The sequence below is a fragment of the Penaeus japonicus genome, unplaced genomic scaffold (genome assembly GCF_977035675.1).
Source record: "Penaeus japonicus unplaced genomic scaffold, GWHDUDI00000001_assembly GWHDUDI00000017, whole genome shotgun sequence".
NCBI lineage: Eukaryota > Metazoa > Arthropoda > Malacostraca > Decapoda > Penaeidae > Penaeus > Penaeus japonicus.
The window spans coordinates 8,935,246-8,950,245 of NW_028234419.1; the positions used below are offsets into that span (position 1 = coordinate 8,935,246).

Below are 15,000 nucleotides of genomic sequence, written 5' to 3' on the forward strand. Positions count from 1 at the left end.
GGGTGGAGGAGGGGGGAAAGGGGAGGGGGAAGAGTACGAAGGACTTCCTGGCGCCAGATGTTCGGGTACCTCATCCTTAAAGGAGTCTTGTCTAGTGCGCTTGAATGCCACCTTGTTGTTGTACCTTTTGTATGTGGTTGTACCTATTATGTGTTGTATGTTTTGTTTACCAGTTGTATGTTGTAGCTGTCGTAGGGTGTTGTTACCTGTTGTCTGCTGTGTTGGACCTGTTGTGTGTTGTGTTGCACCTGTTGTGTGTTGTGTTGTACTTGCCTGTTGTGTTGTATCTATTGTGTGTTGTATCTAGTGTATGTTGCTCCTGTTGTATATTGTTGCATGTATTGTACGCTGCACTTGTTGTTGTCGTGTCTATTGTTGCTCGTGATGATGGTGATGAGGATTCTGATGTGATGGTGATTCTGTGGTGACGTTTAAATGACGATCAGTGGTGTTCATCTCGATAGTGCTCAGGAATAGTGGCAATGGTGACGAAAGGGATTGTCGTGATGGTGTAGTGATTTGTGGTAGTGGTGGTGAGATGATGCACTATTCATGGAGCCTTCGACCTTTGTTTGGCATCCCTACGTTTATATATTTATTTATTCCTAGCATAGCTTTGGACCTCGAAACCATGGCGTGGTGTGGGCGTCTTGGGCAATGACTTTGTAGTTATTTCTGTTGGTGTAGTAAATGCGTTGTGAAATGCCCATACAGTAAAGGAAGGACTGGTACATATTTTCCCTTTTTATACATTGCATAATAGAGGATATATAGAAGAGGCTTTTTTTTAAGGCAGGAAGTATTTTTTGAAAGATGCTTTTTTGTTGCGATGACCTTGTGTATCTACATGTTTATTTGTTTTTGTTTTTTTCCCACATGCGTTTGTATGTATTCATATCCATATTTTTACATATAAACTAAAAAAAAAAAAAAACAGTAACAATAAAGATGAAAAGTCATGTTTATAAGAAAACCCATCAAGTCAAACCGCCCAAACGTTTTCGAAAAAAATCCTAACTGCATCGTGGTGTAAGGGAGTACGTGGCGGGAGAACCTCGTCCGTGTTCGAACAAAGCGTCCAGAGTCCCGCTTGAATAATGTAGGACCGTAACCTTTCGTTTTCTTTCTCGGGAAGAAATTGGGTAGAAAGAGGAATGTGTCCTTTCGGCTTTCCTCGGAGAAAAAAATAAGGGTTTGTGATTGATGGATTAATTATTTTCGTGGTCTTCCTTTTCTTCTTTATCTATTTTAAGGGGGGGGTTATTGCTTTGAATCTGATAAGCTGATAAAACTGTTTGTGAAACCCCATTTTTTTTTTTTTTTTTTTTTTTTTTTTACTTTCTTTCCAAACTTGGTCGGAAACTAGGAAGACGCCGCAATGAAATACGCCTTAAAACCGCATGTTTTTTGTTTGTCGTTTTAATCTGGCTGAACCTTATCAGTTAGAAGAGAGAGAAGAAAAATACTCGTATCTCGAAAGTTGTTTAATTAAGCCAGCCTGTTTTGTGCGTGTGTGTGTTGTTGTTTTTTCCTCTTTTTTATTTTCCTTCCGTTAATAAATTTCACCGTGTTTATGTATATCCCTTTAGAATGGAAATTAGTCTTTGGAATCCAAGGCATACATTTGCTCGCGGATTAACCACCTTGTATTTACAGTACCCGCATAACTCTTGCGTAAAGAACATTTTATCCTTTGCTGCTCCCACATTCTCCTCCTCGTTGCAGCTGTTCTTGATGCTGTTCCTGCTGATTCCCGCCGTCATGTTGATCGTCTGGTTGCTGGTGGGCCTTGCAACCTCGCCCGTGTCCTACCCGCTGGAGAACATCGACGTGGAGACCGACGACGTGTCCCTGCTGGCGGAGGAGCCGGCCTACGCCCTCGTGGAGCAATTCCTCGAGGCCTCCGAGGACAGTGAGGCCGTGCGGCTGCAGCTGGAGAGCGCCATGGACGAGGCGTCGAAGGACATCCAGCAGATCGTGGCGAGCGTTTCGGACGAGGCCGACTCCGAGTCTCTCAACATCGACGTCGAGGAGGAAGTGCACCTCCTGAAGGATATCATGAGTGTTCTTTCCGGAGCGGCCGAGAGAGGAAAAGTTGTGGGTGACAGTCAAGACGACGTCACAGACGGCGAGAGCGACGGCGAGGGCGAGACCGGTGATGTCACTAAAGCGGACGAAGCGATCAAGGACACGCTGGAGGAGAATGACCCGCACCGGCCGGCGGATTCCGGTGAGGATGAAGCCCTCCACCCTTCCCAGATGAAGCCCACTATGCTACAGATTCTCTACGTGAATATCCTTCGCTGTAACAGTGGGGGAGACATCGTGCTTGCCGAGTACATCCGCATGTACCGCCTCCTGAACGCCTTCCTGAGTAACTTCGGGAGCTTCGCCACCGTGCAGACGCAGATGCTGGAAGATCGCATAAGAAACCTCGAGATCCGGCACCAAGGCGTAAATCGGCTGGAATATCAAACCGTCTCTGGTATGATCCGCTTTGAGGTTGCAGCCGGCACTGTCGGGGATATTGATCCGGTCTCCGGCACGATTCTATTTACGTGTCTGCAGCGCCACCTTCAGTATCTGGCCCTCGCCTTGCATGCAATCATTCCCCTCCCGAGGGACGAGCCCCTCCTGCACCCGTTCGAGTCGGCCTACAGGACCGTCCTGGCTCGGCATCACAACTGGTTCGTCGAGAAGTTCTACCTGGTGGGGCTCGCCATGCTGCCCTCCAAGGAGCAGGCCGTGACCCACCTCAGGATGACTCAGGGCGAGGACATCACGATGGAAGAGCTGATGGCGAGCCTGAAGTTCATCGTGCGAGAGCTGGATGAGCTCACCGAGGCGACGGAGGTGGTCCTCGAAACGAGCGGCGTCCTCGGGAGAATCCCCACCGAGGTCGTGACGTGAGGCCTTCAAAACCTAAATTATATAATTTATGACTGATTTTTGGTTCGCTTTTTGGATGGAAGAAAATGTCGTTTTGTAAATAAAACATTTAATTGATTGTAAAATCCTTCTAATTTCATATATCCATGCAACATTTTCATCAGGATAAGAGAAGACCTTGTTTACAATATATACACGGTGAGTACTGTCAAGATAACAGGTGATACATACGTCAATATGGATATGGTGATGTCAGCCTGCAGGCAGAAATCATCTATGATGTGGATGTTTAGACTTTACCAAGAAAATTCTCTTCAATTCCATGCCAGGCCGGAAACCACCATATCTATACCAGGGTTGAGTAAATTATCTGTACACGGAGCAGGATTGCTTGCCTTGAGTTTGTTATTGGCAAATAAGTTAAGCATGTGATACATATGGTGATTCATTGACTAGTTAGAAAGTGACTAGGAACCTCACTGCCAAGTTTCTTGATCACATGTACCATTACCTTAAACGAATGGAAAGGGACGAGAAACTCGCGAGATAAAAATAAAAGAATAACACAAAACTTACGTTTGGGCTAAAGCTGTACATCGGCTTTATGCCTCTTCTATTAGAGAGCTGGCTAATGAATAGTGTCTTGCATGGGGAGATAAAAGAAATATATGCAATTGATACATGTTTTCTGGATAACAGCTCAGTAATGTTAAGACACTGATAACAGCAGAGACTGTCTGACTATGACAGGTGCCCTTATCTCCACGTAAAAAAAATCGTATAGGAAGAAAGTTGCAAATCTCGTCAATAATAAACTCATTTTGGCACTACAGCAAGACGGAACGAAACATGACATGATATGTGAAACAGACGACGAAAGGGCAAAGTACATCCATTATAAACAAATGATAACACCACCGAGTAACAGGTTTATGGGAAAGGACAGGAGCCCAGTGACTAGAGAAATATCGCCCCTTGTATTTCGGTACGATTATAGCACCTTATAGGAAATGTTATCTGGTCTTCTAATGCTCCACATTAATTGAACTTCTATTTGATTGTTACGTTTTCTAACCACATTTTTTATAGCGGCCATAGGCTCCTGTCCAAGATGTAGCCTGCATCCACCGTGAGGGTAACAACAAACATCCATAATCGGTTGTAGAATGTAGCCTCTTCTCGCAATACGATGAACTCAGTGCTCTTTGATTAACTATAGTAATTATACATGAATAATCCCGAGGCCGGTAGACACGGGCCTCACTAATATACAGGCTTCTTACCCACCAGGACTTGAGGATGACTGCAGTGCTCGGACAGGTTTCTGCTGGACTGCCAACATAGGCAGCATTGCAGATCGAACGCCTTTTGAACACAAACTCTTAAACCATAATGCATTGCAAGTGTTCATCGAAAACACTTCTATTATCTTAACCATCTTTGCCATCTGGTCGAATCTAAAACCTAGATGTTAATCCTGGAGTCCCCATCTGAGCAGGACATGTTCCCAGGTTCTGGCGGGTAGAAATAAACAGGCAAGGGCAGGATTCTGTACATCTAGCGAGCGTTGTCATTTGATAGTGTAAGCACCATGGCAGACCGCAATGTGAGTAAATTCATGTGTGGAAACCAGCCACAGGTCTGGTAGACACGGGGAGCTGGATGATTGACCTTTTAGATGAAAAATGTCTTCAGTGTACAAGTGGTTTGCAATGACCACCCTTGACTAACGTAATACCCTATGGATTAACACCAGTAAACAGTTCCCTTGGAACTTTGTAACCAAGTCCGTGTGTGAACACCATTATATTTTGTAAAATGGTTCGGGCACAGTTGTAGCCCCGTCTTGTGTTTATGTTTATACGTCCTGAGATCTCAAGGTTACTTCTAAGACCTTGTTTTTTTGTTTTTGTTTTTTTCTTCTCCCTAAGTATTCTAATGCACGGGAAAAGAGCGGTCCATAGAGTGTTAGCTCTCAGCCTCTCGTCTCTCACCAAGCCTTCCTTCCTTCCTCCCTTGGATTGGTCCTTCGCCGTCCTCATGCAAGGCTGGTCCTAGGCCTGCTGAGGGCGCTGCTGCTGCTGCTGCTCACACGTCGGTCTCCAGAGAGCTCTGACGCCCGATGGCGCCGAAAGACTGGGCTTTGGTCATGGCGCCGTGCTGGTTGCGTCCTCGGAATCTTCTCATGACTGGCGGGATGTTGGCGCTCGTATTACTCTCCAGGGAGGTGTTCTGGGGGAGAGAAAGGCTTTCTTTAAGTACTCGCGTGGCAAAGAAGAACCAGTAAGATGTAAAGAAATTAATAGAAAGGGAGTAATTGCAAGACCCACTTTATTGAAATTATTTTTGATACTGTATGTTCAAAGGAATCAAAGGAAAATGCCAGTGTTGATAGGAATAATAAATGGGAAAATGTGGTTATCAAGCCAGTTTCGGGCAAGCACTCGGCAGAGTATAAAAATAAGGGCATGAGAGAAAAATGTATGGGTGTCGATAAACAAAATTCATCAAGTAAATATTAGTGGGCTATTTAGTGTTATTATTAGGCACCGTAAGGCTAAAGGCTAGTTAGAAAGTCAACATTTTAGCATGGCCTTGGGTTATTTTGGTTTAGTATGATGGTGCGGATATTAAACATCAAGAACTATTTTCTCTAAAACTTATATACATGAAAGAAAACAAAAAGAACACGAACGATTCTGAACACGCTTAAACATAACTGGGGAAAAAATAAATCATTGTATAAAATTGTGGAAATATGTCTCTCTAAATACGTGCCACTAAATACGAAGGAACTGTGTTTATCAGAGAAGCAAAGACGGATAAGTGCACCCCCCCCCTCCCCACCCCATTCTCCTACCATTTACTAACACAAAAGGAGAGATACTGATGCGCAAAGCAAGCTATAATGACCCTAAAGAACTTGTTATGACCACCCCTCCCCTACCCTCCCACCCCCGCCAAAAATAATAAAGACTATAAAGAAGAAGAGATGAAAGGAAATTAGAAAAAAGTTATAGTCGTAGAGGGAGGGTCACCCGTAGTGTACGCAGGGCGGGTCATTTTAGTACCGTGTGAGATTCTCATTCATTTTCTCTATCTCTATCTTTATCTATCTATCTATATATATATATATATATATATATCTTTCTCTTTCACGTCCATCTTAACTTTCTCTCTTTCTGTGTCCCCTCCCCTTGTGTGTCCGCTCTCTCTCTCTCTCTCTCTCTCTCTCTCTCTCTCTCTCTCTCTCTCTCTCTCTCTCTCTCTCTCTCTCTCTCTCTCTCTCTCTCTCTCTCTCTCTCTCTCTCTCTCTCTCCCCTCCCCCTCCCCCTCCTCTCTCTCTCTCTCTCTCCTCTCTCTCTCTCCCTCTCTCTCCCTCTCTTCTCTCTCCTCTCCTCCCCTTCCCTCTTCCCCTCTCTCCTCCCCTCTCCTCTCTCTCTCTCTCCTCTCTCTCTCTCTCTCCCTATCTCTCTCTCTCCCTCCCCCTCTCCTCTCTCTCTCTCTCTCTCTCTCTCCTTTCTCTCTCTTCTCCCCCCCTCTCCCCCCCCCCTCCTCTCCCCTCCTCCTCTCTCTCTCTCTCTCTTCTCCTCTCTCTCTCTCTCTCTCTCTCTCTCTCTCTCTCCCCCTCTCTCCCTCTCTCTCTCTCTCTCTCTCTCCCCCTCTCTCTCCATCTCTCCATCTCTCCCTCTCTCCTTCCCTCCCTCCCTCTCTCTCTCTCCCTCTCTCCCTCTCTCCCTCTCTCCCTCCCTCCCTCTCCCTCCCTCTCTCCCTCCCTCCCTCTCCCTCCCTCCCTCCCTCCCTCCCTCCCTCCCCCCTCTGCCACGCTGCATTGCCCCTTTGTTATGCTACGAAGGGGAGGACAAACTTCGTACAGTGTTTGTTGTGCTAATATGTTTTTGCGCTATCATAGCACACGGATGCAACGGCACTGCAACAGGATAGCATTCCGGTGTTGTATGGTAAATTGGCGGAAAAAGAAAGGCACTGCAAGGGGGAAATATATATATATATATATATATATATATATATATATATATGTGTGTGTGTGTGTGTGTGTGTGTGTGTGTGTGTGTGTGTGTGTGTGTGTGTGCGCGCGCGCATGCGTGTTAGTATATGTAAGGTACATTAAAAAGAAATAAGAAAAAGACATAGAATGTATAAAAAAAATGAATGTTGGGAAGAAATGTATGCGCTGGGAGGGGAGACAAATTGGAATCAGTTATCCGATTTTTCTGATAAAAAAAAAAAACATTGATACTTCTAACTAAGAAAGTTGATGACAAAAAAAAAAAAAAGCGCGTACAAAGAGGAGGCTTCCGCGGCGAGGCTTTGCACAGACTGATAGAAGTTGATGAATCATTACGGGACTGATGACGCTCGGTGATCCAATTACGCGAAATGATGATAAGGCTGCCGCGACGGCCGTTCTCGCTCGCTCAGTGTTTCCTCTCCTCCTACGGCGACATCGATCACGGCTCCGATGGCGGGGCCCGACCAGCCGCGACTCGGGGGGGAAGGGGGGAGGGGGGTCTCACATGCGTAGATAGACAGATAGACAGGAAAGGACAGGACAAAGAACAGAACGGAGAACAGGACAGAATGACACACAGGAATGGCCAACACATAGCCAGATTGACACGCAGGAGAGATAGTCTCTCCTGCATATCAGTCTAGCTATCACATAGCCAGACTGACACACAGGGCAGAATGTTCTTGAAAATAAGAAAAAAAAGATTCCACACCATCTAAAGTAGGTGTGAAGTCGTCCACATTTCACTTATAAAAGGCTTTCCATACCCTTTAATAACAGTGCATTTGTCTTCTACAGAAAATAAATACTTGTCGATTGATCAGCTGTCAGAAACCTCCAATTAACACTTTAAAAAATTGTCACCTGAAAACCTACATGATATATTGGTTAGAAATTTAACGATAAATTGATTAGAAACTTCCGTGTATATCTAAGGATTAGTTTCATATATACTCTTAACAACTGAAACTAAAACAAAAGAGAAAATAAACGAATAATCCAATAATAATTTGTGACACTTCCAGTCACAAAAACCTCAATGACGGCCGGCGATCTATTATGGCTTTTACCAATATTAGCTGTCAAACGGTAGCGTTTCCATAAGTGTTAACACAAAAGCACACGTGTGTCTACTATCAGTTATGCAGTATTTGATAACTGTGTAATAAAAGCAGTATAATCATCAAGTTACAAAATATTTCATATATTTACCAGCGCACCAAAGGCAAGAACACATAAATCGTGCAATCCAGTTGCAGTGATAAAATCATAGTTTGTTGTTAGGCGACAGTATGTCCAACAGCGGCAGCATGAAGCAAAAGGCAGTCAAGAAAAAGAAAAAAAAAAGTTCGTAAATAAAGTAGAAATTATAAAAAATACCTGGCGATCTACACGAAACAATGGAAGTCTACGGCTAGCGAGCAGCATGTGTAACCATCTACTTATACCCTGGAATTAGGCTTCTACAGTATCTACCATCTACTATCTATCTACACACTTCCGCCCTTCGTGTACCTTACGTGTGTGGCTCATCACCGCCTCTGTAAGCGCGCTGGACGGTCTAAGGTTCTCTGAAAATGAAGGTTATCGTTAACAAGACTCTTCTCCAGGGAACCCCTCACTCCCCGGCCTCGCTTGGGGAGATAAGAACATGAAGAGTGGATATGATAACGTTCGCAATGTACGCTCCTTGTAAAGATTCTTATTGAATAGAGCGACTCCCTGATTCTTTGTTAATATGTTGGATGAGTGCCAATTACAATGGCGATATACTTTTTTGGGGCTCTTGTGAAAGACGTCCAGATTTTCTCGGTTTTAGGAGAAATCAGAATGAATTCGCTTTTGATATGGCTCTGTAATGTTGATAATTAAATAATTTTTGTTTAGTAAAGCGAACAGCTTATTGTTGTAATCATTGCAATTATGATACATCAGTTTTACCATTCATTACAAAAGCATATAAAATCTTTTCAATAAAAGCATATAAAGTCTTTTCAACTTCACTACTTAAACAAGAGTTGCCTCATATTATGGAATAAAGCATCAACTTTTGTTAGGGTAATAATAACTCTTCTGAAGCCTGTGGTAAGCAGCAGAAGCTTCTAGAATCGTACGCGTTTGCACTCAACGGCTCACAATACATTAAACCTTCAACAATCTACACTTCAGCAGCTACTACAAGCCACTCAATGTGCTCAATATTTTTTCACAAAGCTTGTTGCAAAGATACGTTTACCACTAACCACAGCCACTAAATCCTACTAAACAATGGATACGGAACTCCGTAACTGAAGTGCAGATTCAAACTACAGAGGAGTCGAACCACGAAAAAAGTCTCAAAAATACGAAACAAAACACATTATATGATGAGTAACAATTCACCTTTTATACGAATATGTATTTTGTATATAGACAGGGGTTTAGATATAGATAGTTATATAGATATCTATATATCTACCTCTCTATGTGTGTGTGCTACTCAGAGAGAGAAAGAAAAAGAGAGAGAGAGAGAGAGAGAGAGAGAGAGAGAGAGAGAGAGAGAGAGAGAGAGAGAGAGAGAGAGAGAGAGAGAGAGAGAGAAGAGAGAGAGAGAGAGAGAGAGAGAGAGAGAGAGAGAGACAAACAGAGAGAGAGAGAGAGAGAGAGAGAGAGAGAGAGAGAGAGAGAGAAAGAGAAAGAAATAGAGAGAGAGAGAGAGAGACGAGAGACAAGAGAAGAGAGACGAAAGAGAGAGTGAGAGAGAGAGAGACGAAAGAGAGAGAGAGAGAGAGAGAGAGAGAGAGAGAGAGAGAGAGAGAGAGAATGAGAGGAGATGAGAGAGAGAGAGGGAGAATGAGAGAAGAGAGGTGAAGGAGAGGAAGGAGAGAGAGAGGGAGAATGAGAGAAGAGAGGTGAAGGAGAGAGAGAGGGAGAATGAGAGAAGAGAGGTGAAGGAGAGGAGAGAGAGAGAGAGAGAGAGAGAGAGAGAGAGAAATAAATAAAGAAAGAGAGAGAGAGAGAGAGAGAGAGAGAGAGAGAGAGAGAGAGAGAGAGAGAGTGTGTGTGTGTGTGTGTGTGTGTGTGTGTGTGTGTGTGTGTATGTATGTGTGTGTGTGTGTATGTGTGTGTGTGTGTGTGTGTGTGTGTGTGTGTGTGTGTGTGTGTGTGTGTGTGTGTGTGTGTGTGTGTGTGTGTGTGTGCATTTAATATGTATGACTGTTTGTTTGTTTATGTGTGTGTGAATGTGTGCGCGTGTGAACCAACGCTGCCATGTCTAGGAGACAAAACAAACGCCAGCTGCCTCTGGTCTTGCTGCAGACAAAGGGAGTCACGTGTCGAGTCCAGCTTGGAAGTATCTTTAACTCAGGATGACCTAATGTACTCCTCCTACCTCCTATTCCTCCTTCTCTCTCTCCTCTTCCTCTTCGTCATATTCCTCTTTTATTTCCCCCTCCCCTTCTTCTTCCAACCCTTACCCCACCTATCCCTCCACCTATTACCTCCTCCTCCCTCTTTCCTCCCTCTTTTTATACACCTCTTTTATCTCCACTCCCTTTTATTAACCATCACCTTCTTCCTCATTCTATTTTCTCTCTCTTTCCATCTTCCTTTTCGTACTTCATTTGTTTTCTGTTTGTCTGTTTGTTTGTTTTTTTCCTCTCCTACTTATCCTCCAGTCCCCTACTACCTCTTTTCCTTCTCCTCATCTCTTCTTCCTCTTTGTTCCAGAATCCTCTCTCCCCTTTCCCCTCCCTCCTTCACCTTCCTATACATAAGCAAATTATTGTCGTTCTCTCCCCCCCTTCCCTCTTCCCCCCTCCCTCCTAAGTATGTGATATGACCCTTCTGGCCATTGGTCCATCATTATTAATCCCCCCTCACCCATATCCATATCCCTCCCCCCTTCCCCTCTCCGTCTCCCTCCCCCTCCCCCCTTCCCCTCTCCGTCTCCCTCCCCCTCCCCCCTTCCCCTCTCCTTCTCCCTCTATCTATTTATTGATCTCTCTATTCCCATTATCTTTCTCCTTTACTTTAACACCAACAATAATAATGCTCATTATCGTTATTGATATTACTAATATTATTTTATTAGTATCATTATCATCGTCATAACTGATATTACTACTATCATGATCATTATCATCATCATCATAATCACTATCCTTATCTTTGTTGTTATTGTTGTTGGATTTTTTTTTTCTTCGCAATAGCTAACTTATCCCATTCGCTTATTCCTCTTATGCTATATTCCCGTTCACATTTGTCTTCCTTTTTCTTAATTTGAATTATCACTTCCCGTTTTTTATTAATGCTTTTAATCCTTTTCATTAATTCCCCTCACCCCCTTCTCTTGACTCCACCCCTCCCCCCTCCCCCCTCCCTTCCTAGACTCTCCTCCCCCCTCCTTGACTTTCGCTTTTTTTCTACGTATCTTTTCCTTATCTTTCCTTTGTTTTTATTTATATATCTTATATTGTCTCTTCTTCTTTATTCACGTTTTATACTTCCTCATCCTTACTTATACATATATATATATTTTTTTAATCTACACTTTTTTTCCTATTTTCTCTTCCTTTCTTTATCTATGCTTAATGCTTCCCCCTCTTCATTATTTACATTTCATATTTATTTCCCTTCCTTTGTTTACATTTGTTGCCTTTTCCTCTTGTTTATGCATATGTTCTCTTTTCTCTTTTGTTTTGCTCACATATTCTGTATTCTCTCCCCCTCTATTCATCTTTATCTTATATCCTCTGTTACATTTTCTCCCCTCCTTTATTCACGTTTTGTATTTTCTCTTTTACTTTACTGGCCTGTTCCCTTCATCCTTCCTCAATAAATGCAAAAGTATCATCGATTACAGACATAAATAGATAGACAAATTGATAGATAGAGATAGTTATAGATAGATAGATGAATAGATATAGAGAGAGATAGAAAAATGGATAGATAGATATAGAAAAACATAGACTATGAATAGATATAGATAGATAGAAAGAAAGATACATATAGGTAGATATACATAGATATAGATACACATAGACAGAGATAGATATATTGATAGATATAAAGATATAGGCAGATTGATAGATATAGATAGATATTTACATTTCTTATTTCCTTTCTTATTTATCTATAGTGCACATATTCTATTTTTTCAGGGTTTTCTTTAGGCCTTGTGACGCTTCTTGAAACACCCTACCCCCACACCCACCCACCCCTAACCCTCCTCCTCCCTTCTACTCCAGTTCCCTGCCCACGCACTTCTTTCCCCTCCCCTCCCCTCTCCCCCTTCCCTCCCCGATGCCCTACATGCACCTTCTTCCCTTTCTCTCTTTCTCTTTATCTTTCTTTCCTTCCTTCTTTCTCTTTCTCTCTCTCTCTTTCTCTATAAGTTTCTTTCTTTCTTTCTTTTCTTTTCTTCCTTCTTCCTGTCTCTCTCTCTTCCTCTCCTTCTCCTTTTCTTCCTCCTTTTCCTCCTTCTTCTTCTCCCTCTCTCCCTTTCCCTTTCTCTCTCTCTTTCTTCGAATTTCCCTTTCTCTCTCTCTTTCTTCGAATTTCCCTTTCTGTCCCTCATGGTCTGCTTTTATCTTTTCCCTCTTCCTCTCCCTTTCTCTCTGTATTCCCCCCTTACCTCTCTCCCTCCCGTACCACCCTTCCCCTCCCCCCTCTCTCACTCTCTGTGCATTTCCCCTCATTACTCTCCCTGCTCTACTACCCCCCCCCCCTCTCTCTCTCTGTATTTTCCCCCTCCTCCTTCTCCTCCCTTCCCCTCCTCCCTCTCCTCCTCCTCCTCCTCCTCCTTTCCCCTACTCCCTCTCCTCCCTTCCTCTCCTCCCGTCCCCTCCTCCCTCTCCTCCCTTCCCCTCCTCCTTCTCCTCCCCCTCCCTATACCGCCCCTGCCCCCTCCCCTTCTTCCTCCCCCCTTCCATCCGACACCTAATAACCCTCGCCTAGACTGTGCCTTCAATTCTGGTGGTGTCCCCTTGTACACGACCGCCTCCTGGTCCTGTTTTTACGCCTTAAGTTCTCTCTCGCTCTTTCTTGCTTTTTTTTCTCTCTCTTTTTTTTAATATTCTCGTTCTTTCTTTGTTTATTTTTTATTTCTTTCTCGTTCTTTCTCCTTTTCTCTTTTTCTCTCTCTCTTTCTATTTCTATTTTTTTCTCTCCCTTTTTCTTTGTTTTCTCTTTTTTTCTCTCTCTCTCTTTGTCTCCTTTCTCTTTCTCCTTCTCTTCCCATGTTCATCTCCCTCTCCTCCTCCCTCCCCTTCTACTAAAGTATTAAACACATGAAGAAAAAAAGTACATCCGTAAAAAAAAAATTCAAGGAATCCATCAACAAATAAACAAATGCATGAACATCGAGGCAAAAAGCGGTAATGCGATAAAAGGAAGAGGAAACTGAGATGATAAGAGGGAGAGAAGACGAGCCACATTGCATACTGATGAACGACCATGTAAGTATCAACAGACTCCGAGTTTTCACAAAAAAGTAATGATAGTAATGATATAGGAGAATGATGATGATGATGATGGTGATGGTGATGATGATGTGATAATAATAATAACAATAATAATAACAATAATAATAATGATAATGATAATAATTACAATAACAATAATAATAATGATAATAATAACAATAATAATAATGATAATAACAATAACAATAATAATTATGATAATAATAACAATAACAATAATAATAATGATAATAATAACAATAATATTAATAATAATAATAATGAAAAAATAATAATGATAATGATAATAATAACGATAATAATACTAATAGTAATAATGATAATAATAATAATAATAATGATAAAGATAATAACAAAAATGATAAAGTTGAATTTTACTCTCAGAGTCGCCTTTGCGTTATCATCTTGTCAAACCTAAACTGAAATATTTACAATGAGTAAATATTTATGTATAATATGAATTTGCACTGAGAGAGAGATGAGAGGAAGAGTGGGAGAGAGTGCGAGAGAGAAAATGTGTGTGTGTGAGAGAGAGAGAGAGAGAGAGAGAGAGAGAGAGAGAGAGAGAGAGAGAGAGAGAGAGAGAGAGAGAGAGAGAGAGAGAGAGAGAGAGAGAGAGAGAGAGAGAGAGAGAGAGAGAGAGAGAGAGAGAGAGAAGAGAGAGAGAGAGAGAGAGAGAGAGAGGAGAGAGAGAGAGAGAGAGAGAGAGAGAGAGAGAGAGAGAGAGAGAGAGAGAGAGAGAGAGAGAGAGTGAGTGAGAGAGAGAGAGAGAGAGTGGGGGCAGACAGATAAACAGACAGACAGACAGACAGAGAAGGTGGGAGGAGGAGAGAAAGAAAGCCAGACAAACAGAGACGGAAAATTAATATTCTTAACCTTACAGAAACGAAGTCAGTTTTATCATTTCCCAAAGCTTCACGATGTACGCAATTATCATATATTGTTTATCACACAGTATTCATATGTGTCTCCGTGTCTGCATATGGGCGTGTATTTACAAGAGCTCAGTCAAGGCAAGAGCAATGCGCAAAATCTCAAACATCTTCGGCAGAGCATGAATCTTTTATGACAAAACACAAAGCACCTGCAAGCTCAATACACGTGACCAACATACATACAAATGCTGTGTACTATTGCAGCTTGTTTACGAAGAGTTCAACTCACAACACGGATTGTAAAAACCGAGCGTTCAATCCGCGCAACAACAACAACAACAACAAAAGAAAATACAAGAAAGCAAAGACACTCAAGGCAAAACAGAATAATAAAGATCAAGGTTATTATCATTGTGATTATAATAATCATCTACGTGCCATATAACCTCGGAGGTCCAAAAATAGCCTTCTCTCACTGTGATGGAGGCTGCAGGTTTGTGGACTTTGAGGAGGTGTTCTGCAAGAGGACACTATTGTGAAGAAAAAAAAAACGACTGCAAGGATACTATTGTGTATGACTGTAAAAGACACTATCGCGAAAAAGTGATTTCGCTTTTGTACCCGGTATAACACTACTGAAGGGATACACCCTGTCGTCTTAACACTAGCATTTCATGACTGTGATGCGGCTACTGTAGGAGAAATGGAAAATCGATATCCTTTGCAATACATCATGCAG

At 42.5% G+C, this 15,000-nt stretch overlaps 2 protein-coding genes across 3 annotated transcripts in view; one reads left to right on the forward strand and one right to left on the reverse strand.

Moving 5' to 3' along the window:
- Positions 1-3,014, forward strand: part of LOC122266516 (uncharacterized) — a 32,892-nt gene extending 29,878 nt beyond the window's left edge. For both annotated transcript variants that reach the window (XM_086545933.1, XM_086545934.1), the window contains one exon: positions 1,726-3,014. In XM_086545933.1, the coding sequence (XP_086402059.1) occupies positions 1,726-2,910 (1,185 nt within the window). In that variant the 3' untranslated portion in view covers positions 2,911-3,014. The remainder of the gene's footprint in view (positions 1-1,725) is intronic.
- LOC122266517 (uncharacterized) overlaps positions 2,988-15,000 on the reverse strand; it is a 118,344-nt gene continuing 106,331 nt past the window's right edge. The window contains exon 42 of the mRNA XM_086545764.1: positions 2,988-5,121. Coding sequence (XP_086401890.1) covers positions 4,978-5,121 — 144 coding nt within the window. The 3' untranslated portion in view covers positions 2,988-4,977. The remainder of the gene's footprint in view (positions 5,122-15,000) is intronic.